Source organism: Meles meles, chromosome 19 (genome assembly GCF_922984935.1).
Source record: "Meles meles chromosome 19, mMelMel3.1 paternal haplotype, whole genome shotgun sequence".
NCBI classification, from domain to species: Eukaryota; Metazoa; Chordata; class Mammalia; order Carnivora; family Mustelidae; genus Meles; species Meles meles.
In genome coordinates, this window is record NC_060084.1 from 27,155,607 (window position 1) to 27,183,100 (window position 27,494).

Genomic DNA, 27,494 nt, shown 5'->3' on the forward strand with positions numbered 1-27,494 from the left:
TGAGGGCATGGGGGTGTAGGAGGTGGGGCAGGAGCAGCAAGTGGCTGGCTGGGTGAGGGGGAGGGACGGGGGATAAACCTTAAGGTCCAGCCATCAAGTCGCTTGGGAACTTGGGAGGGAGAGTAGGAAAGCAGAGCTGTGAGCAGATGTGCTGGTATGCAGCGTGGGGGTGGCAGGCTTGGGCAGGGACCCAGCCGGAGGCAGCACCAGCCTGGCCTCGGGGTCACAAGGAGGCCAGAGGGCTTGGCCTGGCTGGACAGTTGGGAGGCAGAGGACATCCCACACCCTTCATGTGCAGGACACCCATGACCCCCTGGTGCCACAGCCTTGAGCTCCACTAGCTCAGGCTTGCATTCGGGGCTACAACAGAGAGCTGAGCCTATGAAGCAGTCTTCCGGACTTCTTTATCTCTGGAGATCACAGAGGTTCTCAGCAGGGGTGAGGGCCAGGAGAGGAGATGGCTGGTTGCCCTTAACTCACACAGGGAGTGACCGAGAAGGGGTCATGGGCATGTGGTCCTGGTGGCACAGGCTCAGGGGTCTTGACCCAGGGACATCAGGGCTGGGACAGTGGCAGAACACACCAGAGGCCAGCAGAGTTTTTTTCCCTTTGGCTAATACATGGCGTGACCTTGAGCAAGCCACCCATTGTTCCTACCCAGCTGCCCCCTCCAGCGTCTCCCAACCCACAACCTTCCACCTCACTTGACCTTGTTCTAAACAAGGCCGACCTGTCTACCTACCTTTCCATTTACTTCCTTTTCAGCTTCAATCAACTCACATTCTTACTTACCTGCACCTGGAAATTTCATATGGCAATTTTCAACAGAAAACCAGCATCTCTTGCCAGAAAGAGGTGATCAAGAAAACCCAAATAAATAATCCAACGTGACCAAATTCTGGCTGGTTGAGCTCAATTCTGCCATTGCCTGCCCCAGCCCCCAGCCAGGCCCGTCCTCTCTGGCTGAGACAGATGAGCCCGTGTTCCCCAGCAGAGAGCCCTTCTCCTGCAGAAGGAGCCACACCGTTGGGAGAGAATCAAAAGTCACTTCTCTCTAAGAAATCCAGTGGCATTTGCTGTCCCAGCTTCTGGCCACTAAATACCTCCTGTCTCACCAGGGACAGCATCCCGAGCTTGGGATGGGGACGTTGCCCTGAAGGAGCCTCAGTGCCCCCTCTCACTTCTCAGCAGGAAGGGCCTTCTCCATCCTTCATTTCACACAGATCTCTCCTTGAGCAGATTTGTGCTTTTACGATATAACGATCCTCCCGGTCATGGAGGTAGGGCGTCTGCATCTTATTAACAGGGGGAACTGGGACAGCAAAATAGCGTCCAAAATAGACAGAAACCTGCGCCTGCCCAGAGCTCCCTCAGCTCTGCTGTGACCTGGAGACGACTGGGTCCTCCAGGAGGGGGCAGTGGCACAGGTCGGGGAGAGCAAGAGGGGTTACTCTTGGGCAGAGCTGGGATAGTGCTGGTCCTGTGCGGCCCCTCCCCCCAGCGCTCCTCACTTACGCCTTCCTCTCCTGGTCCATCCTGCTGATCTGGCCCCCCACGAACACGCGGATCCTGCATTTGCTCCATCTCTTCTTGCGGCCGAGAAGATACGGGATGAGGAGGGTGAGGCCTGGCATCAAGGGGGAGCTGCTCTCAGGATAGAACACCCTCTGGGTCCCCGCCCCACTCTGACATTGGCACCCCTTTTCCTCTCTGTGGACCTCAGTTTACTCATCTCTGTAATGTGTAAACCAAGGGGGCCCATGGGGCTCTCTGGGCCGGGGTTCATGTGGCCTGCGTGATGTTTTGAAATCCATGACCTGACATTTAATAATTGGGGGATTTTCACATGAAAATCTGGATTGCTGGCATTTTTTTTTTTTAAGGTTAAAGATTTCACCAGTGGATGCGAACCCTCATCTCTCCTTGTCATCTCTGTGCAGGAGGCCAAGGACCAGCTGTCCCTTATCACTGCATATCCCGCACCAACTGACCCATTACTTCACGGCTCTATGCCTCAGTTTCCTTCTTTGTAAACGGGTCTCATCACAGTTCCTGCCTAGGGTTCACACTTAGTGTCAAGTGTGTAGCAAGTGTTCGGTCTACAGAAGCTACCATCCGTCGGACACGTGCTCCTGGACGCAAAGCGTTTTCTGTCTGGGCAGGGCTCTCTCAGGGGCAGAGCAATAAAGCCAAGAGGCATGTGTTTTAAGAAAAATGGGAGAGGGGATATTTCTGGGAAGTGAAGAACATTCCTACAGCATCCCCCCATTTCTGGCAGAGGACTGTGACCCCTAAGGTCCATCTCATCTGAACCCCTAAGGTTCCATCCCATGCTGACATCAGCTCCTCTGACAAAGTCCCGGTTTACACCAAGAAGAGGGGCCCAGCCAGGATTCCTCCAGCCCAAGGGTCACTAGTCCCCCTTACTGGGCTCTGGGGTCCCTCCAGGGACCTTGCCCAGAGCAGCCAGAAAGTATAGGCCATGGAGAGAAGGCAGCCCCCGGGGAGAGCTGCTGACCAGGGGAACACTGACCTCCGTCATCGAATAGCCAGTAGATGTCGATGCTCTTTTTGCCCTGCTCAGACTGGAAGATGGTGCTGGCCTGCTCCTCCCGCCCCAGGGCCTCGGGGTCCACTGCAGGAGCAAGGGGGGGGGGGTCACCTGAGAGCAGCTCACCTTCACACACCGGACTCTGTCTGAACACGGAGCCAGCTGCCACGTGAAGTGGGCTCGCTGTCCCCCACACCGGCTCTGCAGCGGCAGGAAGCACCCTGCTGAGGGCGCGCAAGGTGGGGACTGGCCCAGAGCACCACCACCGGCTCTCGGGCAGTGGGACCCTAAAACCCGTTTCTCAGCCAGCTGGACCAGGAGCAGGGGTCCCAGATGTGCAGTCCTGGGATGCACCCCTCCCTTATTGGCCTGCCTCCCAGAGCATCTGTGGGAAAGGACTGAGGGAGAAGCCCGCTCCTCTTCTCCCTGCCCGTCACCTCTGAGCGAGGCCAGGGGCCCTCTTGGAGGGGTCTCACACGGGCCGCGGAGCCAGCTGGGTGGGTTCCCACAATGCCCAGACACTGAATTCCCAAGAAGGGCTGCAAGGTGGAATATTGCCCGAGCCTGCCCGCTCCGGTCCCCGGTTACCCAACCCAACAGTCTTGGGCATCTCCTGCCCATGACCAGGCTCCCTCAAGGCCCACCACTGGCTGCCCCACAGCGTGAAAGCATCCTGAGCCTCTGGGTGGCGTGCAGACTGACACGTGCCTGAGACAGATGGCCTGGCCCTGCTGGTGTTGGCTTCTTTGCTGTCCTCTGCTGGGTCAAACACGGGGTCAAACATCGGGTTAACTGCAAGAGAGGGGGCGGCTTCGTTCCCGGGCTCTCCTCAACCTGGGGCACTTCTGGCTTCCTCCTCTCCCAGGCTAACCCTTCCACGAGGAAGAAAGTCCTGATCCCTCACCTTCCCCTGAAATGGCCTCTGCCTCCCCCTGGACCCGGCCCTTGCTGCTCCCGCAACCCCGGCTTCCTGCTGGCCTCCACACCTCTCCGTCCTCCCACCTCCGGAACTGCCCCCGTTTGTTTCCCATGCTATGATTTCTTTCAGTCCCCCACATGTGACCAATGCAGAGTCTGAAGACCCCTGTGTGACTAAAACACAGCCCTCCTCGGTGCCCCAGGGAGGGTCTTGGGGACCAAAACATCTGGGCTCTATGGTCTTTCTCTGTATTTGCATGTTCCGCTGTCTTTTTTTTTTTTAAAGACTTTATTTATTTATTTCACAGAGATCACAAGTAGGCAGAGAGGCAGGCAGAGAGAGAGGAGGAAGCAGGCTTCCCACTGAGCAGAGAGCCCGATGCAGGGCTCGATCCCTGGACCCTGAGATCATGACCTGAGCCGAAGGCAGAGGCTTAACCCCTGAGCCACCCAGGTACCCCATGTTCTGCTGTCTTTATGTGAGCACTCCTTTCTCCCGTCTTTTCCTTCTTCCTCTCTATTAGATCCTCTTTATCCACCAGATTACAGAGACCTTGATAGTGGTTGGGGAGCTCTGAGGTGCAGTCTTGGTTCTGCCCCCAGTTGGAAGTGTGACCTTGAACTTGGCCAGTGTCTTCATTTGGAAACCTGAGGAGCTCTAAGAGGCCAACAGAAGCTAACTTTTAAAGCTTTTATTCCTTACTAATGTACTCCTTTCTCCCCTCCACCCCTTAAAAATTGGATTCTAGGGGTGCCTGGGTGGTTCAGTAAGTTAAACATACTTCGGCTCAGATCAAGATCCTAGGGTCCCACATCGGGGTCCCTGCTCAGCGAGGTATCTCCCTTTCCCTCTGCCCCTCTCCCTGCTCGTGCTCTCTCTTGCTTGCTCTCTCAAATAAAATATTTTTTTAAAAATTGGGTTCTAGAACTTTCTAGAATCCCCTTTTGGTTTTTGTGAGAGGCATCAAGCAGGTGGGGCGTGTACTCACTGTGTGCCTGCATCACCTCTGAGACGTTGAGCCCCTCACGCATCCTCATGACACACACACCATAGTTGAAGTCAAAAGCATCACTGGAAAGAGAACAGGTGGGGTCAGGCTCCCCTCGGTCCCAGGTCCCAGCCCCCAGCCCCCAGGAGACCAGATGTCTACAGTTGGCCCTGCCTCCTGCCATACCACTTCTTCCTCTCAGGGCCTCAGTCTCCCCACCTGTGTAACATGCTAGCAGAACCGGAGAGCCCCACCAGGGCCCTTCTAGCTCTATGGTCTGTGGCACCAGAGGGTGCTGCCGATCATATTCAGGGGGAAACCAAGTCAGGCCAGTCTGCAAAGCGGACCTGTCCTCCTGATATATTTGGATAATCTACACAAGCCTGCCCGCAGAGGTGGGCATGGGAATTCTTAACCTTATCTTACAGGAGCAAAACTCGAGACCCAGGGAGTAACTAGCCCATGAGCCACGCTAAGGAAGTGGGCAGCTGGCTTTAGATTCGAATTGCTGAGACAAAACCCCGAGGGCTGGTGTACGTAGGAATGGCCTTGCTCAGGAGGGCAGCAACAGCTTGTCGGAGGGAACATCTCGAAAGCTCCCACCCCAGAAGTCTATTCACTGCCCAGCTGACAGAGGGCCCCGGAAGCCATCAGTAGGGCTTGATCTGATGGGTCAGGCATTGCCCTCTGTGGGGCTCCTTTGTTTACAGATCTTTGGGGCAGGCGCTTCTCAGGCCCTAGCATTTTGGGTTTTGGAGCACTGGAGTTGGGGGGATGCTGGAGAACAGAAATTCTACCACCTGTTGTCACTGTCAGAGGCAGCTGAGATGCCCGGCTCACAGTCAGGTGGCTGGGTCACAGCGGACCTGGAAGCAGGTCCCAGGTCCCCAAAACTCAGCTTCCTTTCCTTTTCTTTCCTCTCCTCTCCTCTTTCCTTCTTTCTTTGCATTAATTTTAAAAAGATTTCTATTTTTATTATTTATTTAGATTCAGAGAGAAAGCATGCACGACCAGGGCAAGATGGACAGAGGGAGAGGGAGAGAGAGAATCTCAAGCAGACTCCCCACGGAGCAGGGAGCCTAATGCAGGGCTCGATCCCAGGACCCCGAGATCATGACCTGAGCTGAAATCAAGAGTCGAATGCTCAATTGACCGAGACACCCAGGCCCCCCAGCCTTTGTTCTTTAAACGCTACTGCGCACGGCTTCTCTATAGCACGTCAACACAGAAAAGCAACTCAGGCAGACATTTTCTGGAGGTTGCCCAGGAGGAGCCAAAGGAGAAAAGGTTTGGAGTTCAGCCCAGAGTCCCCAGGGACTTTCTCCTCATGGTCCCGTTCCCCACACCACTGCCTCCTGGGAGTTCTGGTTTCACTTCTTGCTGGGTGGCACCACCTCACAGCTCAAGGGTTGGCTCTTAGCACGTCTTCTATAGTCCAAGGTTTTCACCTGAAAACCCACCTTTTTGGCTCCTCTAAGAAACCAGAAGCTTTGGCAACACTGGGTCCACATTTCTGCCTGGGCACAACTGGCTGGAGCCCAATAGTTGCTGCTCATGGCAGTTTACCACAGTCCCCACTGCTCCCTACTGTCTCTCACCTATTCTCCTTCTCTGTGTTCCCTGTCTGTTCCCTGCCCAGCTTGGTGCCCAGGGCCCAGAGGTCAGAGTGGCGAGCCCTCAGTAGGTCTGTTTCCTCCTCAACTTTGAATCAGCTTCTTATAACTTCCACTGCATCCGCCCTGCTTCCCAAGGCCCAGAAACACCAAAAGCCCAAATTAGCTGACCCCAGGCCCTGCCTCCCTCATGCCCTCACTCACTGCAGGATGCCGATGTAGTCTTCCACCGTGGCCGGGTGAGCCGACTGCCAGTTCTTCTTGAACCCAACCACTAGAATATTGGGCTTCATTCTCCCGAGACCTGCGGCCTGCAAAGAGTGTTTGGAGCAGGTGAGGGGCCAGGTCTCGTGCCCCACAGCGGCTCTGTTCTGTGACCACGGTGGGGCTCTCTCATGTGGCAAGGACTCAGGAATCACATCCCACCAGTCAGGGTCCTGCCCGCCTGGACACACCCAGGAGAGAGGTGAAGCTACAATGACCGCATCGTCCCTTTAGCTCTGGATTAACCCACTTCCACTTCTCTAGCAAATTATTTCTCATCTCAAGGGACTTGAATTTGGACACCAGCTTTAGAGTATCCCCAGGTCATCTTACCTCTACATCTTTTATACTTCTTTTTTTAATGCTTAAAAATATTACAAACCTTTTTGAAGTGAAATTCATATAATACAAAATTAACCATTTTACAGGGCATACACTTCAGTAGAATTTAGTTTAGTCACAATGTTGTACAACCATCACTTCTATCTACTCTCAGAACACTTTCATACGCCCCAAAGAAGACCCTGTATGTTCTCTTCTTTTAAATGAGAAATATTTAGAATTATTAGAAAGGACTCTGATGTGCTGGCTCAGGATTAACAACTGTTATTTTATCTATGCATCCCATTCTACAGCTGAGAAAACTGAGCAGGGAAATGAATTGCCCGGTAGAATGTTCTAGAACTTGATCTGAGTGGTGGCTTCACACCACTGTGTGTATCTGCATACATAAATATTTATCAGGCTATACACTTAATATTTCTCACTTTGTTGTCTGTAAATTATATTTTTTAAAAAAGAAAGAAAGAAGAAAGGAAAACAAGAATTGCTCAAGACCACAGGGGCCCCACAGGCTTCCAGCTCAGTTTCTCATAGGCCCTTCGGCACCGTGAGAAAGCGCCCTGAGTCAGCATATCTGGGGAGACAAGAAAGGCAGGCACTCCCGTTGCAGCAAAGGGAGCTTCAACTAGCTTCTCGGGACGTCCTGCCTTCCAGGTTGTCACACAAAGTATTGAGTCCTGTGGGAAGCCCTGAACCCGCGGCACCTGCATGAGAATCTGAACACCACTCCGGAGGTCCTCGGCGATGACATCTGAGTAGAAGGCCTTGATCCTCCTCTTGTTCAGCCACTTGGTGTGCCCGTTGGCAATGAGCCGGAGCTCAGGCATCCTCTGTTTGCGGGGTCCCTGTGGGTGGTGGGGACAGGGGACATCGGGAACTGCTTTCTCCCTCTGGCCTTAATGAGATGCAGCCCCTCTCCTCCCTGGAGGCTGCCCCAGGGACTCAGCCTCACCCAGAGGTACCCACTTTCCCCTATGGAGTTAGGGGAAGGAAAGAGGAGGAGGAGGGAGGAGGATGGTGGGGGAAGGAAGATGGAGGGAGCAGGCAAGAGCAGGCAAGGGCAGTGGGGAGAAGCCAGTGATGGGGACATGGGAGAGGAGAGAACCAGGTCCACAGCACGGTCTGGTGGGCTCTGCTTGCTCCATAGTTCCTCTGTCCCCCAATCCTCCTCACAGTCACATCTCCCTCCCACCCCCTGTCCAAGTGTGGACTTCATGCCCAGGGGCTCCTCTAAGTGGGCCCCTCCCCAACTACAGGGGCCACTCACGATGAGCACGTGGCCACAGACCATCAGGCTGAGGTTCCGGGTGAAGGTGCCCACAAAGTCGACCAGGGCCGGGCGGAAGTTGGGGGGCCCCGTGAGCACAAGGCACTGGGGACTGAGAAGGGGAAGGGAAAAGGGCATGAGCCATCTGCATAGAGCCCACGGGGATCTGGGCGCAAATCGCAGATGGCGGGGAGAATAAAGGCTGGGGGGGCACATCATTTACAAGATCCCTGTGCTACATGGGTGGGTGGGGGACTCAGCTTCTGAATGAAGAGGCAGCCAAGGCTCATGGTCCAGGGCCACTGTCAGACTCAGTTGGAGCCAAACAAAATTGGTCACTCACCAGCTGTGTGACCTCGGGCCAGTGACTTAACCTCTCTGTGCGTCCGTGTTCTCGTCAGCCACTAGGGTTAGTAATGTCATAGGCCTCAGAGGGCTGTGATAAGGTGTTGTAAGGCACTTTGAGCAGCAATACAACACAAATACATATGGCTGACTGCTGGCGTTACCACCTGGTGGGAAGGAGTCCCGGACACACAACTCTCCTTGCGTAGGAGAGGTTCGTCATGGTCAGCCTCACAGATGACTGTGATGGGGACTACAACACCAGATCATCCTTGGATAGCCCTTTGCGTCTCGAACAACATACTCTGCTGTGAAAACTCAGACACAGAGAGGTCACTAGAAGTGCTTGGTCCCCACCAAGCAATGGCAACCCAGGCCCCTCGCCGAGGGGCAGCGCTCCTCTCTGAGCCTGGGTGGACCCCACCCCGGGTCTGCCTGGGGCAGGTGACAGGTGGCCTGGGCATGGCTGCGCTCACCGGTAGTTCTTGATGTGGTCCTCCACCTCGTTGAGGCCCACCGAGTAGCTCAGGGCCAGGTTGTAGGAGCCGGCCTGCACCGACGAGCCCCAGTTCACCTCTGAGCGTGGGGGGTGAGCACAAGATTAGAAATCCCCAGGAGAGGGGCACCTGGGTGGCTCAGCTGGTTAAGCAACTGCCTTCAGCTTAGGTCACGCTCCTGGAGTCCCAGGATCAAGTCCCACCTCGGGCTCCCTGCTCAGTGGGGAGTCTGCTTCTCCCTCTGACCCTCTCCCCTCTCATACTCTCTCTCTCTCTCTCTCTTCCAAATAAATAAAATCTTTTTTTAAGAATCAAAATCAAAACTTTAGAAATCCCCAGGAGAAACCAGCTGTACCGAGGGAGGGAATGTTGACCTTCTTTAGGAATCAGGCACCGTGGGAGCTGGGCTGTCTGGTGGGTGGACAGTCTGCAGATCTCTTCCTAATGTTTGCACATAACATATGGCTACATATTTATAAGTTACACTACAAAGCATTTAGCTCTGGGGATGCGTGGGTGGCTCAGTCTCTTAAGCATCTGCCTTTGCTCAGGTCATGAACCCAGGGTCCTCGGATAGAGTCCTACATGGGGCTCCCTGCTCAGCAGGAGGTCTGCTTTCTGCTTCTCCCTCTGCCTGCCGTTCTCCCGCTTGTGCTCTCTCTCTGACAAATAAAATCTTTAAAAAAAAAAAAAATACAAAGATCAAACTGTGCAAAATATTCACCTCCCTTGACAAACAGACAATAACCTGGAAGGCTAGGTACAAATTTAGAATTCTAGGCTTTCCTGGGGTTCTCCATCTTGTCCCCAGATCACTGTCACCCGGGAGTCCTTGCTTGTGTGCATATAGACACCACGCTGTGTCTACCTGCCCTTTGGTGAGCCAGCTCCTGGCCACCCCTAGGTCTAGATGTCCCCGGTCACTTCAAGAAGATGGCCCTGGGCAGGCAATTCCAGGGTCCTGGGTGCCACGGTTGAGGGGGTTATGGTCCAGAAGTAGAGGTGTGGGCTCTGAGCAAGCACGTTCCCACAGTCTCCTCACCCCACCAGAAAGGATGAGGCTGGAGGCTCAGAACAGGGCCCTTGAGAGCACAGAGCCTGACGCAGGCCTTCTAGCTGAGCTGAAGGGCAGGATGGCTGGCTGGGTGCCCTCAGCGGGGAGAAGGGGAGCCAGAGGCCCTGGGCAATGTGAGACTGCACACCTGGCTTCTTGTAGATCACGTAGAGCAGGAGGAAGAGGACGACGCCGATGGCAATGAGAGCAGCCCACCAGGTGAGAAGGAACATGATGACCACGGAGATGACCGCCCCGAACAGCGCTGCCCACTTGCTGTAGTATCGGAACGAGGGTCGCCACCCTGGTCAGAGGACGCAGGTTGGTGGGCACGCTCCGGAGCTTCCTCCTGGGCCAGCACCACCCTGTTCCTGCCAGCCATGCCCACCCGGCCCCGTGCTGGGTCTCCAGGGGCGGGGCCGGAGGCTCTGGGGAAGACCGCACACCCGCCTTGGCTGTCATTTGGCCAAGTGGACAGGCTACACCAAGGAGGAGGCATCCAAATATGGCCATGTCAGCACGGAGTCACGGGGGAAAGAGGGCAGGGAAGGGTGTGATCCTGCCTGGCTCCATGCCAGGGCCACCGCCAGTGACGGCTGCCCCGTGGCACAACTGTGGGGGACCACGGTCCCTGGGCTGAGGAAAATGTGGCCTGGCGGCCAGCCCACTGGCGATTTGGGGATAATCAGAAAAAGCCTTTCTCGGGATACTTTACTGCCACCTGCCAGAAATTTTCCAGAATAAACATACAAGTCAATGACGTATATGAGCAACAGCCCTGGAGTTGTGCAAAGGGCAACCTGCAACAACCTGGGACTTTGGGTAATTCACTTCCTTTTCTGGGGAGCCAGATTCTTGACTTCTGTAAATTTGGTGGAGGAGGGCACTAGAGAAATCTCTGCATCCTGTAAACAGTGTACGAATCCGTGTTCGGCGTACAGCGCACGGTCTTGAGAGATGAGAGCTGCTATTATTATTATGACTTGAGTGGTCCCTTGAACTGGTTTCGATTTGAGAGGTGACCTTGGTGTGCCCGCCCCTCCCCGACCCCTGCCCCCACCCCCCCGTGCCTCCTCCCACAGAGGGGTGAGGGGGCTGCTCACCAGGCGAGTTGGTGATGGACGCGTGGAAACAGCTGAAGTTGATGAGGGCGTAGGAGCACAGGAAGAAATTGGAGATGATGGGGGCAATGGTGTTGAGCTCAGCTGCAGCGACCCAGCGGGGGAGAGAGGACAGTCTGTTGGGCAACCTGCCAGGGAGCTGCCTGACGCCCTCCCTCGCAGTTAGGGGATTCCAGACAGGCACCAGAGGCTCAGTGCGTCTCAACCTTCCCATCTGTGAAATGGGCCCATCATTTTGTGAAACAAAGGGCCGATGTATTGTTTACTGTAAAAGGCCGTCTCTTAACAGGATGGAGAGAAATGGGAGATACTATGAGAGAACCAAGGACAGTAGCTGTCATACTTTTCTTGCAACCACAAATTACAGTAAGAAATATATTTTACAATGTGACCCAAGACCCATGTCTTCTTTAATCTGAAACTCTTAGGACACACACAGTTCCACCCACAGTGAAAACCCACTCAAGAACCGGGTCTCTCCCTTCTCTGTCTCACTCGGCCACCACTGCCCCTGACACACCCAGACAAACTTTGGCATGTTTTCTTGCTCCAGGGGCCTGCCTCTGGGGAAATCCCCAAACAAGACAGGCCCCTCTTCTCTCCCAAGACTTCTGAGCATGATTCCCTTGAATTGTCACAAGAACCCGCCCCAGAGTGTCCAAGATGGTGGTTCTCTGTCTGAACTGTAGTCAGACCCACTCAGATCAAAGGACATGAAATCGGAGTTGGGGAAGACTGCAGGACGAGCAGGAAGCAGGGGTGTCTCTGGAGACACCAGGCCGGACTAGAGGTTTCCATCCCCTGGGGGTGGCCCTGTTGTCTCTTCATCTGGTTCAGGATCCAGGAGTACCCAGTGTCCAGAAAGCCTCCCTTAAGTGGCGGAGAGTAGACTGGAAGGGGAAGCCTCATGATTGCTGATGCTTGCATGAACCACAAGGATTCAGCTACAGCAGGGCCACGGGACCACCAGCAGCCAGCTCCTGCACAGGGAGCCATAGCACAGCCACTGCCCTGGCTTGGTGTGGCCACCTTTCTCCTAGCAAGTTCTGCCTTGTTGGCTAAGTAAACCAGGAAGCACTGGGGTGTGTGTGCATCTATGAATACAATGCACGTGCGTGTGTGTGTGTGTGTGCGCGCGTGTGAGCACAAGTCTCTTTGTGCCCACCTGTGACGCCCCTGCTAAGCACTATTGCTCCCATTCTGCAGACAAAGAAACCGAGGCAAAATGATCTGTCCAAGGTAACACAGCTGGCATATGGCAAAGCGAGGATAGAAAACCAAGCTAACTAACTGGTTGCCTGGGATCTCTCCCCTGGGGCATCCTCTACCGTGAAGTCCAAGGGGGTCTGGAAGCTCAAGGTCTGGGAGGTGAGGTTGTGGAGTTCATACAGGGACAGAACTATTGATCCAGCTGTCTGTATCCGCTCCCAAGAGCTCTTCTGTGCTCCAGAGTTGTCCTGGGGACTAATTCAGACCTGGGGACTGGGGGTGGGGGGGTGGGGATGGGGATGGGGGGATCTTGCCAGGCCACAGGAATACAGAATCAGCAAGAGAAGCCAAGGTCCCTTCTGACATAGAATGGTCCGCCCCACCAGGTTGGCACGGTGTGGGAACCACCTGTCCGGAGGTGGGGGAGAGGCGGGGCCCCATGACCAGCCTCACTCACTCAAGGGCTAGTCACCGAGTGTCCCCTGGCTGCCAGGGCTGGCCGGGCACTGGGCGCCAAGGTGAGCAGTGGGGAGAGGAGCACCCACAAGCCCCTGCACCTGCCAGCCTCTCACCGATGATGATGAAGGCCACAGCGATGGCGTAGGCCAGCAGATAGCCGCGCACCGGCTCCTTGTTCTTGCCGTAGCCCTTCCCGAAGAAGCCGATCAGTGGGTACAGCTGGTCCTCACACAGGCACTGTGGGCACAGGAAGGCGGGCGCATCCCGGGCCGGGCCCCCCTCCCCTCCCCTGCTGCCCCCGACCCCCAGGCTCTGCTTACTCTCTCCACCTCAGCCAGGCACTTCCCCTAATCTGGATCCTGGTTGCTGTCTCTTGAATGGGACTCATCTCCTTGCCTGGTGGGGACCTCACCAGGGAGGGAGCACAAGGGCAAGGTGAGAGGGGGTGGATGGGTCAGGGTGCAACAGGGCGGGCGGAATTGCTGACAGGGTGCCAGGCTGCACCAGGGAGACTCAGGGGTGGGAGATGCTGGTGCAGTTCAAACCACACCATGGGAAGGGGCTGCTTCCTGCATGAGTTGGTCGCGAGCCCCCTTTTGCCTTCAGTCTAGACGGTCTCTGTCCCATGACACCCTGAGACCTTTGCAGCAGTTGCCCAGGGACCCTTGTCCCTGGGCCTCCCAGAACCTCCCACCAGACCGATTCTGCAGCCTCACCTGGAAGACTTTGGCAGCAGAGACGAGGCAGGCCAGGGCAGAGGAGAGGGTGGCCCCAAAAATGCCAGCCGTGATCAAGGGCGCAAAGCCAGACACCATGCTCATGGTCTGCAGGGACACAGGGTCCAGGCCTCTCGTGGTGGAGCCCCTGCGCAGGGCACCCCAGACCCCACTGCAGGCAGGGGCTAGGTTCTGAGGCCTCAGAGTCCACACCCCACACCTGGGGATCCCGGGGCCCACCGAGGCAGGGGCTGGGCCCAGGGGCCCCCACCTGAGCCTGAACCTCTTTCCTCCAAGCCTGGGGCCCAGCCCCCCAAACCACATCTGTCCCAGCCTGTTCCAGCCTCGGTCTGGGGCAGACTGCCCGGAAGAGCCCACGTGTACCTGGTAGTAGTTGATGAGGCCATAGTGGCAGTTGTGCTGTTGGGTGCACTCGGTGAAGTTCCAGCCGTAGCCGCAGGCCAGCCCCTCGCAGGCGCCCGAGCCGGGGGTTACCGTGTCATTTAGGACCCCGGAGGCATCGCGAACTACGCAGGAGCCTGAAGAGGGAGCAGGGCCTGGGGAAGCCTCCCTTCTTCCCTTCCCTCCTCCCTCCTCTCCTCCCACCCCCAGACACCGGCTGCTTCTACAGAGGGGCCAGCTCCCCCTTCAGCATATAATCATAAATAATAATAATAACAGTAACGGCAAATACAAATAGCAAATGCAGGAGCGAAGGACCGTAAACAACTCCGGGAAGAAAGCATCACCATTGCCTTTGTTGTCATTGTCCTTCTACAGAAGCCCAGCAACATGAAGTGGCCTGTTAAGGTCCCCGCGTCCTCCTTAAAATAGAGGCCAGGGGCGCCTGGGTGGCTCAGTGGGTTAAGCCGCTGTCTTCAGCTCAGGTCATGATCCCAGGGTCCTAGGATCAAGCCCCGCATCGGGCTCTCTGCTCAGCAGGGAGCCTGCTTCCTCCTCTCTCTCTCTGCCTGCCTCTCTGCCTACTTGTGATCTCTGTCTGTCAAATAAATAAATAAAATATCTAAAAAAAAGAGGTCAGACTGGCTGCACCCTGGGCCATGTCCCTTGGCCATCTGTGAACAGCCTACTTCACAAGATGGTTAATGGGAGCACCGTGAGGACCTCAGCGAGAGGCAAGTGTCAATGGCCCAGGCCTGGGTTCAAAGCTTGCCTCCACCACTTGGTGGCTGTGTGAGCTTGGGCAGGTCACTTAACCTCTCTGAGCCCTGGTTTTCTCCTCTGTTACATACATGGTGGGCATGGCAGTGCCCGGATTAAATGTGATGGGCACGTAAAGAGCTGGGCTTATGGCTGAGTCTGCGGCTGGTATCATCTACCACCACCACCATCGTCATCATCATTATTATTAGTCATTGGGTCAGACTATAATTTGCCCTGAGCATTTCCCATCCTTGCAACTGTAAGTTCAGGTTGTGAAGGGACCGACCAGAAGAGCCTGGTCTGACCCAACCCTCACCACAAACTACCACCTCCCTTGAAGATGTTTTGGTCACCACCACTAGCCCCCCCCCCCCAGATAAGGTTTGAGATTCCACTCTTTGAGGCAGCCAAGTCCTCCTGGCCCAGCTCTCCCTGCTAGACAGCTAAGTGCCCTGAGACCCTTCCAGTGGTCCCAGGCAGCTACTCACCGATGGTGGCCGAGATGGCCAGGTAGGAGACAGTGGTCCAGAAAATGGCCATGAGCGTTCCCTTGGGGATGGCTACAGCAGGGTCCTGGGGGAGGAGGAGCAGGGAGGGAGGGAAGGCATCAAGCAGCCACTGGGCTTCCTGCCAGGCCCTGCCTTATCTGAGGCCGGGGGAGGGCCAGTGACCCCCGACCCGGCTCCCTCTCAGAGCCCCCTTCCCCAGGGCCCCAGGAGGAAGGACCCTTACGATTGCCACCTGCAGGGCAGGATGGGACCCAAGCAAGATCATGGGGCTGAGAACACACCCAGGCCCTGGGAGCCGGAGGCATGGAGAGAAGCTCTAACCAGCTCCATGCCCGGTTCCCAAGACACCGGCCAACACGGGCTCTGGGGGTGCTGAAGTGTGGGGGGCAGGGATCTGGAGCCAGCTTCCAGGTGACCGGCTGGGTGGTGGACATGCTCTTTTATTCATCAGCCCCTCCAGCCTCACAGGGATGCTGGCTAAGTGACTTAATTCACAACCAGCTCCCAGTCCAGGACCTGGGGCTGCGGGTTCATCACCATCCTGCGCCAACTGGTCTGTGAGCTCCCACAGCAGTTAATCCACAGACAAACCCCAAACTCCCTCCCCGCCGAGGGAGGGCTCTCCCCTGGCATTTTCCTAGCAGAAATTCCGAATCTTCACATGCACACATCACGTGTTCCACTCGTCCAGACTCTTCCTCAGGTATAACTTCCTCTAAAGTGGCCAGAGTATCGCCACCCCACTGGTGGGGAAACTGAGCCCAGGAAGCTGTGCGGAGGGCCCAGCTGGCTGAACCAGGGGTGGCTCGCTCCCACCACACCGAGGTCGACAGCCTCAGGCCCCTGGGGGCTGGTCCCGGGGAAGAGTAACACAGGCTGGGATTTTTCCAGCAGGTTCTCCCCTAGGCGTAGACCCCAACCCCCGGGGGAGGTCACGTGGGCACTGGGAAGCAAACTTGTGCACCTCCCCAGCTTTTCCTGGGCCATTCTGCATAGGTGGCCGGTAGAACCACAAGTGACAGAGCTTGGAGGGACCATGACGTTGTTCAGTGTTACAGGCGGGTCCAAACAAGGCTGGCCACAACCCAGGTCTCTGCCGCAGACACTTAGGAGCCCAAGCTGGAGCTGATGGTCGGTCAGTGAATGACCAAGCGCTGGCCCCCACCCTGGAGGCCCCAGGGAGGGAGGTACGGGCAGGATCCTGCCGACATGGGGCAGTCTCAGAGCAGACTGAAGTGTGCTGGAGAACAAGGAGTGGGAGTGGAGAGCAACACGGCAGGAACCACAGAAGGCCTCCTCGTGGAGGGGACGACTGGGGTGGCTCTGAGGGCCGGGGGCTGGGAGGGAGGGACGGGTAGGGCAGAGCAAAGTGAAAGCAGAGGTGCAGAGCTGGAGGGGGGCTGAGGGCTCTGGAGTTTCCAAGTCCGCTGAGGTCTCAGCTGTGGGGGCCCTTCCAGCCCTGCTGGGGGCACCAGGATGGCTCGACCAGGTCAAACACACAGAGTCCCTGGTCTCTAGGCCAACCGGCCGGGTCAACTTCCCGTCCCACCTCTAGCGGGTTGGGTGGTGTCCCCCGAAATTTGTGTTCACCCAGAACCTCAGAATATGATCTTATTTGGCAATAGGGTCTTTGCAAAATGTAATTAGTTAAGCTGAGGTCCTAAATCCAGCAATGGGTGTTCCTGTAAGAAGAGGCAAGGACACACAGAGGGAAGGAGGCAGTGGGAAGACAGTGGCTGGGACTACAGAGACACAGATCCAAGGCAAGGAACAGGAAGAACTGTTGGAGCCGCCAGAAACTGGGAGAGGAGAGGAGGAGTCTCCCAGAGAGCCTTTACGGGGAGCATGGCCCTCGACACCTTCATTCTGGACTTTGGCTTCCAGAACCGAGCAAGAATAAATGTCTGTTGTTTTAAGCCACAGCATTTGTGGTCATTTGTTAAAAAGGTCCCGGGAGATGGCTACACCAGACCTCCATCCGGCCCCTACATTTCGGCCCCAAATCTCTGAGCCTGGCCGCAAGTCAGACACGTGTGGGTCCACATCCCAGCCTCTCCTCCAGGCTATGTGAGCTGGGACAAGCTCCTTAACCTCTCTGAGCCTCAGTGATGCCCCAACCCCAATCTGTGAGATGAGAATCAACGCAGCCCACAGGAAGGACCCATAAATGTGAGCAGGTAGGAGCAGGGACTGTGTTGTGCCCTGGGATGTGCCCTGGGACGATAGCAGGCAGTCACTAGGAAGTCCCTTGAATCTGAGCCTCAGACTCCCTGGCAGAAAATTAAGCTAGTAAAGCTTTCCCTGGCCATAGCACGGGGCGATGGTCATGAGATTGCTCCGCGAGTGCTAAGGGGTTGGGGAACGTCACTGATTGAGGGGCTGGTTGTCTTTCTCACCAGAATGTCAGCTGCCTAAGGGCTGGAATTTGTGTCTTTGTGTTTTGTTTCCTGCGCATCCACAAGACACGGGCACAAAGCAGGTGCTCAAAAACTATTCATGGACGATAAGTTCATGCTGAAGTTGAGGCCTCTTTTTTCCAGCCTCTCTGCCACCTGTGGGTGTGTGGCCCCAGGCAATGCCCAGCCCTCTCTGAGCTTGATCTTCTCCTCTCTGACGTGGGAGTGACGAGCCCTCACAGCTGCCCCTCGCCGAGGATCATGTTTGTAAAGAACGAGGCCCCCGGCAGCCACATGGGAAAAATGACCGTGACCTTGACAACCAGTGCTTCTCCGTACTTCCTCTGTGCTGGACACTGTTGGAAGCACGTCACATAAATCAGCACATGGAATCCTTAGTCCCTGCTCTGGGAAGCGGGAGGGGTGCTCCAGATCCCCTCTTACATTTGGGAAAGCTAAGCCCAGAGAAGTTTAAAGGGACTTGCATGAAGTCTCCATGAATGAGAGCTACTCCTGTACTGAGGACGCTCGGTCTCACAGAACGCGGTGAGGGCTGGATCCAGGAGGAAAGGGGCCCTGGAGGGCTTGAGGGCACTTAGGACAGAGCCAAGGTTCACCCTTCCTCCCCACTCCCCAGCTCTGGGACAGCTGCCTAGCCCTGACGCCTGCATACCGTGCCGGTTGGTAACCGGAGAGGCTGGACAAAGCATCTGGGTAAACGTCTAGGCTACGATGATCTGTCAGAGCGCTGGTAGGGGACCTGGACTGTCTGAGCACAAGACTGACCTCTGCAGGGACCTCCGGGCAGGCAGGTAGCCCAGGCCTCTGCTGTTCACTCCCCAGAGAAGGGAGAGGAGCCAGGTAAACACGGTCACTCTCTGGTTTCCTGGTCATGCTGTGTACCACCTGGGCACCCCCGGTTAGAGCCAGGTGGGGTGGAGACAGTCTCCAAGGCACCATTCTTCATTCATTTAAGAAAATGCATCAAAGAGCACCTTTTGGGTGGGACTGGAGGCTGGGGGGGAAGGGTTCCCAGCACCGATCCAGGTTCTCACCATTCACCCCACTGGCACCCCATCTGTCTCCTTGATCCTGCCCTGGCAAAGACACCACCAGCCTCCTCAGCTTTCAAAGCCCCGGCCCCGGCCCACCTCCACCCAGTTTTGCTGGAGCCCCTGTCAACATGCGTCTCTCCTTCCACACCTTCTAGCACCTGTATTCCCGCTCTGAAGTTTCCAGTCAATACGTTTCACCACTACTCACTCAACAAACGTGTACTGAGCACCTACCATGTGGCTGACACTTAGCTGGGAATGGGGACATAGAGGCAGGCCTCAGTTCTCCAGATAAAGAGAACCAGAAGGGGGAAGAGATACATAAATGGTCTGGCGTCATTAGGCTAGGGGAGCCACACTCTGACCGAGGGCTGGGAGAGGTTTAAGGGTAGAGGTGTTGTCTGAAAGAGGAACAGAACTTCTCAAGGTAAAGAAACAAAGGTCGGACATCCCAGGGAGACAGCAGAGACCAAGACACAGAGGCAGGACGGGCAACACAGGGAAAGCAGCTGATCCTCAGGGTGGGGGCAGGGGACACAGGAATGGTGGGCCGGAGCCTCGAACTTTAAGCAGATGTGGCCTGCACCAAGACAGCGGAGAGCCCTGGGAGGATGCCAGTCCAGCAAAGACATGCATGAACCAGCTTTGGAAGGTCAAGCTGGCTCAGTCTTCCCCCTTAGGCTGAGAGTCCCGGGAACCAGGGAGGAGACCCGCCCGTTTTAGGGGGTCCTCCAGGCCTATAGCAGAGTTGTGTCAATCAACAACCTCAGAATTGAGTGGGGTGAACGGAGTTGGTTTGGACCCCGCCGTCTCAGTGCCCAACTTCAGTGGCCCGGGGAGATCCTGGTACGACAGGGCCAGGAGGCAGGAGGGCAGGCATTATGCTCACCTTGAGGTCCCCGGAGATGTTGGCTCCTGCCAGGATGCCCGTGGCCGAAGGGAAGAAGATGGAGAACATCCCGAAGAAGCTGCCGTCCACGCCCCGCCAGTCGGGCACCAAGTTCTGGACAAAAATGTCCGCTGGAAGACCAAAGCCTGAATCAGGGCCACCTAGAAGGCTGGACCCAGCCTGGCAGGGAGGAGGCTCCCCCTTTCTGGTAGCTTCTGGTCCTGAGAATTGGGGGCTCCCATCCTCCCGGTGCCCACGGAATGGGGCAGATTGGTGGGCAGAGTGTACCTGTCCCCAGAGCCATGGGCAGGGGCCCCAACCTGCACGTACCCCGGTAGCTGAAGAAGCCTTTGGAAGCCTTGTCCTCCGACGGGGGAATCAGCGTCCCCACCAAGTAGTTGGCAAAGGACACCATGATGACAAGGAAGAAGAGCACCTGGGCCTGGAATAAAGGACCCTAGAAGTCAGATGACCCGGTCTCCCCTGCTCAGGGAGCCCCAGCAGGACAGAACCTGTCCAGGGTCCCTCCCTCCCTCTTTCATTCATTCATTCATTCATTCATTCATTCATGCTGCATGACCCGTTCTGGGAGCTGGCGGTATAGCAAGGCTCTTGTCTTGCTGATAAACATGGAACACGACTCTAGAAGACAAACGAGGGTGTGATGGGGACTGTGGGGGGGACTACATTAGCAGAGCCTATGAAGGTGTCTTCTAGGGTTCTAAAGGAGGCTGAGGAGCGAGATGCAGAATGATCAGGGGCACAAGCTGGGGACACTCAGCCAGGATGGAGGCCAGTGGAGCTGGAGGCCAGAGGAAGGGGGAGAGAGGTGAGGCGGGGGCAGGGGTCGGGGGCCAGATCTGCCAAGCCTGCCCACCAGTGGCCCATAGTTCTTCTGCCCTCCTTCCACAGTGCCAAGCCTCTGAATTTTGGTTGGGTACAGGTTCACACGAGGACACTCCTCCCTGCCCTGCTGAGCTTAGCTGTGGTCACGAGACCGAGTTCTGGCTGATGGGATGTACACAGAGTAATATGCACAGCTTCTGGGCAGTGCCCGGAAAGGAAAAGGAAAAGGCCCCATTCCCTCCCTGCTGACTGGACCATGGCCGCCGTGGAGCAGGTGCATGGAGGCCACGCCCAGGGACGGAGAGGCCACAGGATAGAAACGGTCTGATGTCTGAGCCCTGCAAGCCACACACATCTGCACGTTACAGGAGACACAAATACATGACTCTCACTCAAGGCCCTGTGCTTTAGATCTGTCTGTCAAAACCACAAAGCCAGAAGCCTAGCTAATACACCGAGAAGAGGGAGAACCAGGCCCGGGACCCAGGCCCCACGACTCCCGCTTCTCCAATGGACCACTCCCAACCTCCCCTCCTCACCTTGGACTCCCACTCCATGCCAGCCAGGGAGATGGCCAGCAGCACAGTGACGGTGACGACACCGATGATGCGGATGTCATTGATGGGGTCCACGATGGGCGTGCCATACTCCTGGGCAGGAGGACACAGGCCAGGCTGCACGCTGCCCTCTCAACACCCCACCCCCCCGACTCCTCCAACTTTGATTCACCTCAAGTATGGGGGCCCCCTCATAGCAAAACAGAAATACAAACCCCTCCCGTGCCAACAGGCACCCCCTGCAGAGCTGTGTCAGCCTAGACAGGTCAGCCCTAAAGGCAACACATACCCCTGAGGGGGATGTCTGGGAATGGCCTTTATTTGAAGAGATCATTACGGACACCCCCAGTGGTCAGTCCGTGGCCGTGGTCCCTGACAGATAAAACTGACCCAGACGGGGCGGGGGAGAGCGAGTTAGGCTGCCCGGGCTCCCTCTGGCTTCACCTGGAGCAGGTCCCGCACGGTCTCTGCGAAGCCCACGGTGTGCATGGCCACACCCACGGCATTGGCAAAAGCAAAAATGAGGCCAATGGAGCCCCCTAGCTCTGGGCCAAGGCTCCGGGAGATGAGAAAGTAGGTGCCACCTATAGGGGACAGAGCGGGGACCGTGAAACCAGGAGACAGCTGGCTGGGGCGGGCTTGGGGCAGGCAGAAGCTGGGCCTGGGAAAGGGTAACCATGGGACCCCCATGGCCCACAGCACAGGGGATAACCGAGGCCGTCCGTGGGGGCCCAAAGTCTTCACCTAGAATCAGAGGGAGCAGCCTGGGGCATCTCCGTTTTGGTGGGGATGGGGTGAGGGAGTGGCTCAGAGAAGCATTCCCAAGGTAAAGACTGGGGGAGCAATAGGAAAGGGGAGGGCCTTGGGGATGGGGTGGGGCCCACCTGACTTGACCTTGCCGTTGGTGGAGATGGCCGAGATGGAGAGGCCGGTGATGGAGGTCACGGTGACCGACAGCAGGATGATGATCCAGGTCAGGACTGTGGGATGAGGGAGAGGTGATCACCATAGAAACAGCCGGGTGCTTCCCAGGTGAGGGACCATGTGAGGAAGCTGAGTCAGCCGACTGGTTCACCATGCAACCTAAGTCACCTCCTTTCCCCGAACCTCGGTTTTCTCATGTGAGAAGTGGGTCTCTGTGTCCCTCCTGGTATATTCTGAACAGCCAGGGAGCTGTGGAGTCACTATAAAAAGGATCATTAGGTATGGAAGGGAAGGCACCCTCCTTCAGCACTAAAAATTAATCACCACTCGAGGAACACCTTTGGGTGCCAAATCCTGTGCTGTTACAGACATCATAGAAACCCCACAATAGGTCTGTCAGGTAGGGACAGTCATCAGCGCCATTTGACTGATGAGGGAACCGAGGCTCAGAGAGGTTAAGAAACTTGTCCAGGGTCACACAACATCAGAACTACCCTCTAACGTTGGTGTCTGTCCAGAACCCAGTTTCCTAACCTGGATGCTGGGCAATAGGGAGGTTAAGCGACCTACTGAGGGCAAAGAGAGCCAGGGAGAGGCCTCAGGCCTGATGATTCCATGTCTAGATTGCTCTGCCACACTTCCCTGACATCTGTCACCACAGAAGCCTGGGGTCTTGCCAGCCCAAGTTCAGGATGAAGGCCCAGGAGGATCAGGTCTCGGGTACAGCCTGCCCTTCCCCCCAAGAGGCGGCACTCACCAATGCCCGCCTGGGCTGTAATCCAGGGGAGCCGCAGGTAGAGGATCACACCCCAGATGTTGAGCATGCAACGGATCTGGGAAGAGAGAAGAGTTGGAAGCCACCGGGGTGGGCCGATACCCCACACCCAAACATACACGTCCCTGTCCCCAGTCATGGCGTGGGATCGGGCACGTTGGCCTAGAGGACACCTGGGTCCGTCCGTGGCTCTACTCACTTCACTGCGGTCCTACTTCCATGGCCCCCTAGTTCTGTGGAGCAGGGAGAGGAGGGGTACCTAGAGATTCACCTGCCCCTCCCCACTTTTCTGCCCTCCCACTGGGGTCTGAGAATGGGCTGCAAGCATCATCACACCTCACCCGTCTCCAAGCCCAGGGTCCTGTGTCTGACAGCCCCAGCCATGGCCCCTGTGGCCAGCTGTCACCCTATGGCCCGGCTTCTGGGAGGAGCTCGGCAAATACCGGCTAAGACAGTGCCCCACATACAAGCAGAAACAGCACTTGGGTTGCTGTGACTTCAGCTTCCAAATTTAAAGCAAAGCCAGAGGCTAGAGCTGAGACTGAATTCCAGGGAGGTGGGGGTGTTGATGTGGTTTTTGGCCCCAGCCGAGTTCTTGGGGTGGGGCAGGAGCATGGGGCATTTCCAAGGCAGGGAGACTTCTAAGGCCCTCTCTATGCTCCGAGATACTGAATGGGGCCACGCCAGGCTCTGACCCCACAGCCCAGGAGGAAGATGCCTACTCCCCAGATGGAGGCACAGCCAGCAGGCAGTTGGCAGAGAAAGGTCAAAACCCAGGCCTCCCTCTACCGCACAATCCACCCACTGTCCTCTCAGAGCAGGACCAAAGCCTTCTGACTCTCATCCGATCCCCTCTGAAAAGTCGCACAAAGCCTTCCAAAGCCAAGTTCATTAAGTTTTTGCTGTTTGAAGACTCACTGGTGCTGTACACTACAGGAAACCTCCTCTTTCCCATCATTGAGAATGACAAAAAACAGGCTTGTGGATTTGTGTGTTTAGTGCTGCCCCCCCGTGGCTGTAGATGAAAACAGTTTCTTCTAATAATCCCAAAGTAGGTCCTGATACAAACCGTTCAGGTCTATTAATTCATAATGCTTATTGTTTCACAGGTGAAGAAACTGAGGCACAGACAAGTTAAATAACTTGTCAAATGCCACAGGACAAGTGAGTAACCAGAGATCTTTCCCAGGGCAAGGTATCAATCTGGGGAGCAAATGGGAGTTGAGAAGCACAAAACCAGGGAAAATTGGAAGTCACTCTGCCCATGGGGAGACAGACCCAGGCTGGGCCTTGGGTCTACCCTGGCCCTTAAGACCTGAGAGTCAGAGCTGCGCCTGGATGGAGCTCTCCCTCCCCACTTCCATTCTGGGGCATCCCACCCACACTCAACTCACCATCACCCCCTTGACCCAGCCAAAGCGCACAGGCTCCCCAGGGTTCTTCTCGCTGCTGGTGCCTGCCTCGTCTTCCACCAGCCCGTCGGTCATCTCATGGCTGGGCCGGCTGTCAAAGGCCAGGGCGTGCAGGTGGCTGCCTTCCTGCTGGGAGTCCAGAAGCCACAGGTCAGACTGGCAGGGGTCATGACCATCCAGCTCCCTGTCTTCCACCCTGCAGAGTCCAGCCTCCCCCACAGCAAACGCGGTGAGCCTTCCCTGCGCGGCAGACCTTCCACATTCCCACCTCCCTATGTTTCAGGTGCGCGCAGCCTCCGTTTGTGCCCTTCCACTGTCGGGAAGCTCATTATGTCCCTGGGAGGCCAAGATTCTTTGATTAGGTGGTCAACGACTGCATAAAAACATTACTACATGTGTCCGGAGCTTTATAGCTTCCGCGCCCGCATTTCATGCAGGCGTCCCAACCCACAAAGAAGACACCCGTGTGCCCCCATGGTCCGGGTGATGGAGCCAAGATCCGGAGAAGTGAGGTATGTGGGTCAAGGTCACACAGCAGGAAAGTGGCCAGTCCTTGAGTTGGTGCTTACCTTGAGAAAGGAGTGCAGATCGGCCAGCGTGGGCCGGACCTTTCGGGGCTCCCCGGGCAGGGCGCTGTTGGCATAGTGCTCATAGGCCGGGACTACATCGATAGTGTTGTAGCCAAAGGTGCGCATGTAGAACGTGCTGCCGTGGGTCAGGTGGCTGCTGTCGTAGGCGGCGGGCGGCGGGGGCTCCTCACCCCCCAGCAGCGTGCTGATGGTGAAGCGCCCACTGCATAGCGCGGGGTCCCCCGGCATCTCGGACGCCGGCAGCTCTGCCATTGCGGCTCTGGGCGGCAGGCGCGGGGGCCAGGGTCGGCGGGGACATGCTGGGTGGCTTTATAGGCTGGGCCCACAGCAGGGAGGAGGCAGGGAGTTTGGTCCAAACCGCCCACGGCTGGCGAGCGGGGTCCCTGGACAGAGCGGGAGGCAGAGCACGTGCCCCCTGCTGCCCTGCCCACCATTTGATCGCTGAGATAGCAGCCCTGCCTGGGACCACGAGGGCTGGGCTGGGCCAGCGCCAGACACAGAGCAGGAAACGGGGAAACATGCCCTAGCTTTGGGTCCCTGGGGGGAAAGGGGGTTCTTCCAAGTCTGAGAGCAGAAGATATCTGCAGGACCCCAGGAAGGAGTGCTCGCCAGAGGGGACACTTAGAAGTCCTATGAGGGGCCCTAGGGACAGCCTAATGACCTGAGGTCCCACCCTTGGCAGGTTCCAAAACCTCTCATTTTGGTATCTGGTATTTAGTTTTATTTTTTAGGTACTTAGTCTTTGTGACTAGATGAATGGTAGGACTTTCAAAAAGATACACACATGTATATAACAGGTTCGTCTCTCTTACTTAGATCTCTGACTCCCAGGGGTGCCTGCCCTTCCAAAGGCATCTCAGAGAGTAGAAACCATCACAGGCAAGCACCCCCAGACCAGAGTTGAGCATGTGCCAACTGCAATCTGTCACACACCACCCCCCACCCCCCATGGACTGCTGAGTCCCTGGGGTTTGTCACTGGTCAGTGGCCCACAGGGTGACTGGGTCCCCAGCCCACACACTCAGGTCTGCCTCCAGGATACTGGTTACAGAGCCCAAGGAGACAGTGCTCCCCCAGGCCAGCCCAGACAGAGGCCCCTGTCTGTTTGGCCACCCCTGAGGCTCTGAGGCCTCCCTGAGCCACCCCTTGAATGCATGGGGGGGCAGGGCTGGTGGGGGAGCCCTTTGGTCACCAGAGGCACCTGAGCTATTACAGCGGTGGGGGTTGAAATCCAAGTTGAAACCTGAAGGTCGTCAGCAGAGCTGAGTTACTGGGGAGGGCCCCTGCTGTGCCACCTGGGGGAAGGCGAGCGAGCACTCACGGTGCTGCTGAGAGCATGGGGGCCAGGACGTGGAAACAGCCCAGCCCAGCTGTGCAGTGAGGGCAGCAATGGGAGAGACACCCCTGGAGGAGGGGCAGGGTGGGAACTGCAGGGATGGGACAGAAGCCTGTCTTGAAGGATGAGTCATTTCTCCGGAGGCTGGGGATGGCTGGAGGCCATGGCCAGCTCCAGGCCACTGAGCTTGGCTTATGCTCATGTGCCAGCCGTTCTCAGGAGGGACATGGAGGGACATGCTTTCTCTCCCTCTCTGCCCTGCCTCTCAGACTTGGGCTCTCCGAGATGCCTAGAGTTCTCTGGACTCCATGACCTCCAACAGTAAGTCAGCCTTAGTTGACTGAGAACTTACAGAGGGGCCTGCCTGTCCCCTCATGCTCTGGTCCAGAGGAGCCCAGGACAGGTGTGCCCAACTGTAGGCCAGGTAGAAGGAGGCAGGTGGAGATGCCTGGACTGTGTTGGAGTAGCAAACCGTGTTATGGAGTCACCTGCCAAGATGACGGTGCTTGAACTGGGGCCAAGAGTCCCACGCAATTGTGGACAAGTCTTTATACCTAAGTGCATTTTTCTCGGAAGGGGGACCTAGATTTTTGCCCAGCTGGCTAGAAGGCAAACCCAGGGGCGCAGGGATCTGGGCCTATCTTGTTCACTGAAAATCCCAAGCAACTGGAACAGCACAGGGGAGGTACCCAACAAACGTTTGTTGAATGAATATTGAAGGGGAGTCAGAAGAAAAGAGGACAAAGAGAAGCTGTGATAGAAACCCTCGGCTGACAGAGGTACCCCAAGTCAGGGCTGCAAGGGGCGGCTCCTGGGCCTTCTCCCAGCTCAACCAGACACAGAGGGGAGCTGGGGATGACAGGCCCTCGATGACAAACCCAAAAGGTTGTGATCACTGTGTAGCTTTTTGCCACGTTTATGTATCTTCATGTGTGTTCATTTTTAAAAAGACTCTTCTTGGAGCTCCTCTTAATGACCCTCCCAGGCCTGCCTACCCCCTTCCCAGGATCTCTAGCCCCCTCAGAGAGGCTTGTGGAGAAGCGTGTCCTCACGCCCCCACTGGCTGGCAGTGGGGCCGAAGGCTCAGAGGGGAGGACTCCAGGTCAGTTTTCTACCTTCACTGCGGCTCTCACTCCGGTCCAGTCAGAGAGAGGCCGGCAAGTTACTCATTCCCCCCACACAGCGCCTCTGGGCTGATCTTATCATTCTCTCACCTTTCAGCAGCCACTTGATGGGTAAAAGTCACAGTGGCCCCACACCCCCTTTCACCAATCCTACACACCCTGTCCCTGGAGCAACTGTGGAAATTTCCTGATTAGCCTCTCAGAGAGGAAGGAGCCAGAAGGGGCCAGGGCTGGCTTCCAGCAGCACTGGGGTCACAGTCAGAGAGAGGCTGGGGTCACAGTCAAAGAGAGGCTGGGGTCATAGTCAGAGAGAGGCTGGGGTCATAGAGAGAGGGGCCACAGATTTGCAGGGTGACCTTGGACAAGTAACTTCTTCCTCCCTCCATGAAATGCAGACCTGGGTCAGCTCCAGGGTCCCTTCTGGCCCCAGAGGGAGAATCTTGCTGCTTCAAGAAATCTTTTCTGCTCCTCCTCTTCTCTCTGGGGGTGAGGTGGGAGTTTTATAAACAGGACCCTTTAAAGAGCTTAGCCATGTAATGAGCTGAAGAGACCGTCAGGATACCTTGCCCCAA

General features: G+C 56.4%; 1 protein-coding gene across 2 annotated transcripts in view; it reads right to left on the reverse strand.

Annotated features, from left to right (window-relative positions):
* Positions 1-24,733, reverse strand: part of SLC12A3 (solute carrier family 12 member 3) — a 36,362-nt gene extending 11,629 nt beyond the window's left edge. For both annotated transcript variants that reach the window (XM_045989133.1, XM_045989131.1), the window contains exons 1-22: positions 24,442-24,733; positions 23,855-24,001; positions 22,443-22,518; positions 21,646-21,741; positions 21,206-21,345; positions 20,744-20,854; positions 19,689-19,800; positions 19,359-19,489; positions 14,998-15,082; positions 13,730-13,884; positions 13,346-13,453; positions 12,743-12,866; positions 10,944-11,045; positions 9,989-10,144; positions 8,766-8,865; positions 7,945-8,056; positions 7,382-7,522; positions 6,276-6,382; positions 4,459-4,541; positions 3,260-3,343; positions 2,534-2,635; positions 1,516-1,627 (exon numbers count right to left, since the gene is read on the reverse strand). In XM_045989133.1, coding sequence (XP_045845089.1) covers positions 1,516-1,627; positions 2,534-2,635; positions 3,260-3,343; positions 4,459-4,541; positions 6,276-6,382; positions 7,382-7,522; positions 7,945-8,056; positions 8,766-8,865; positions 9,989-10,144; positions 10,944-11,045; positions 12,743-12,866; positions 13,346-13,453; positions 13,730-13,884; positions 14,998-15,082; positions 19,359-19,489; positions 19,689-19,800; positions 20,744-20,854; positions 21,206-21,345; positions 21,646-21,741; positions 22,443-22,518; positions 23,855-24,001; positions 24,442-24,714 — 2,657 coding nt within the window. In that variant the 5' untranslated portion in view covers positions 24,715-24,733. The remainder of the gene's footprint in view (positions 1-1,515; positions 1,628-2,533; positions 2,636-3,259; positions 3,344-4,458; positions 4,542-6,275; positions 6,383-7,381; positions 7,523-7,944; positions 8,057-8,765; positions 8,866-9,988; positions 10,145-10,943; positions 11,046-12,742; positions 12,867-13,345; positions 13,454-13,729; positions 13,885-14,997; positions 15,083-19,358; positions 19,490-19,688; positions 19,801-20,743; positions 20,855-21,205; positions 21,346-21,645; positions 21,742-22,442; positions 22,519-23,854; positions 24,002-24,441) is intronic.
* Between the last annotated feature and the right edge of the window lie 2,761 nt (positions 24,734-27,494).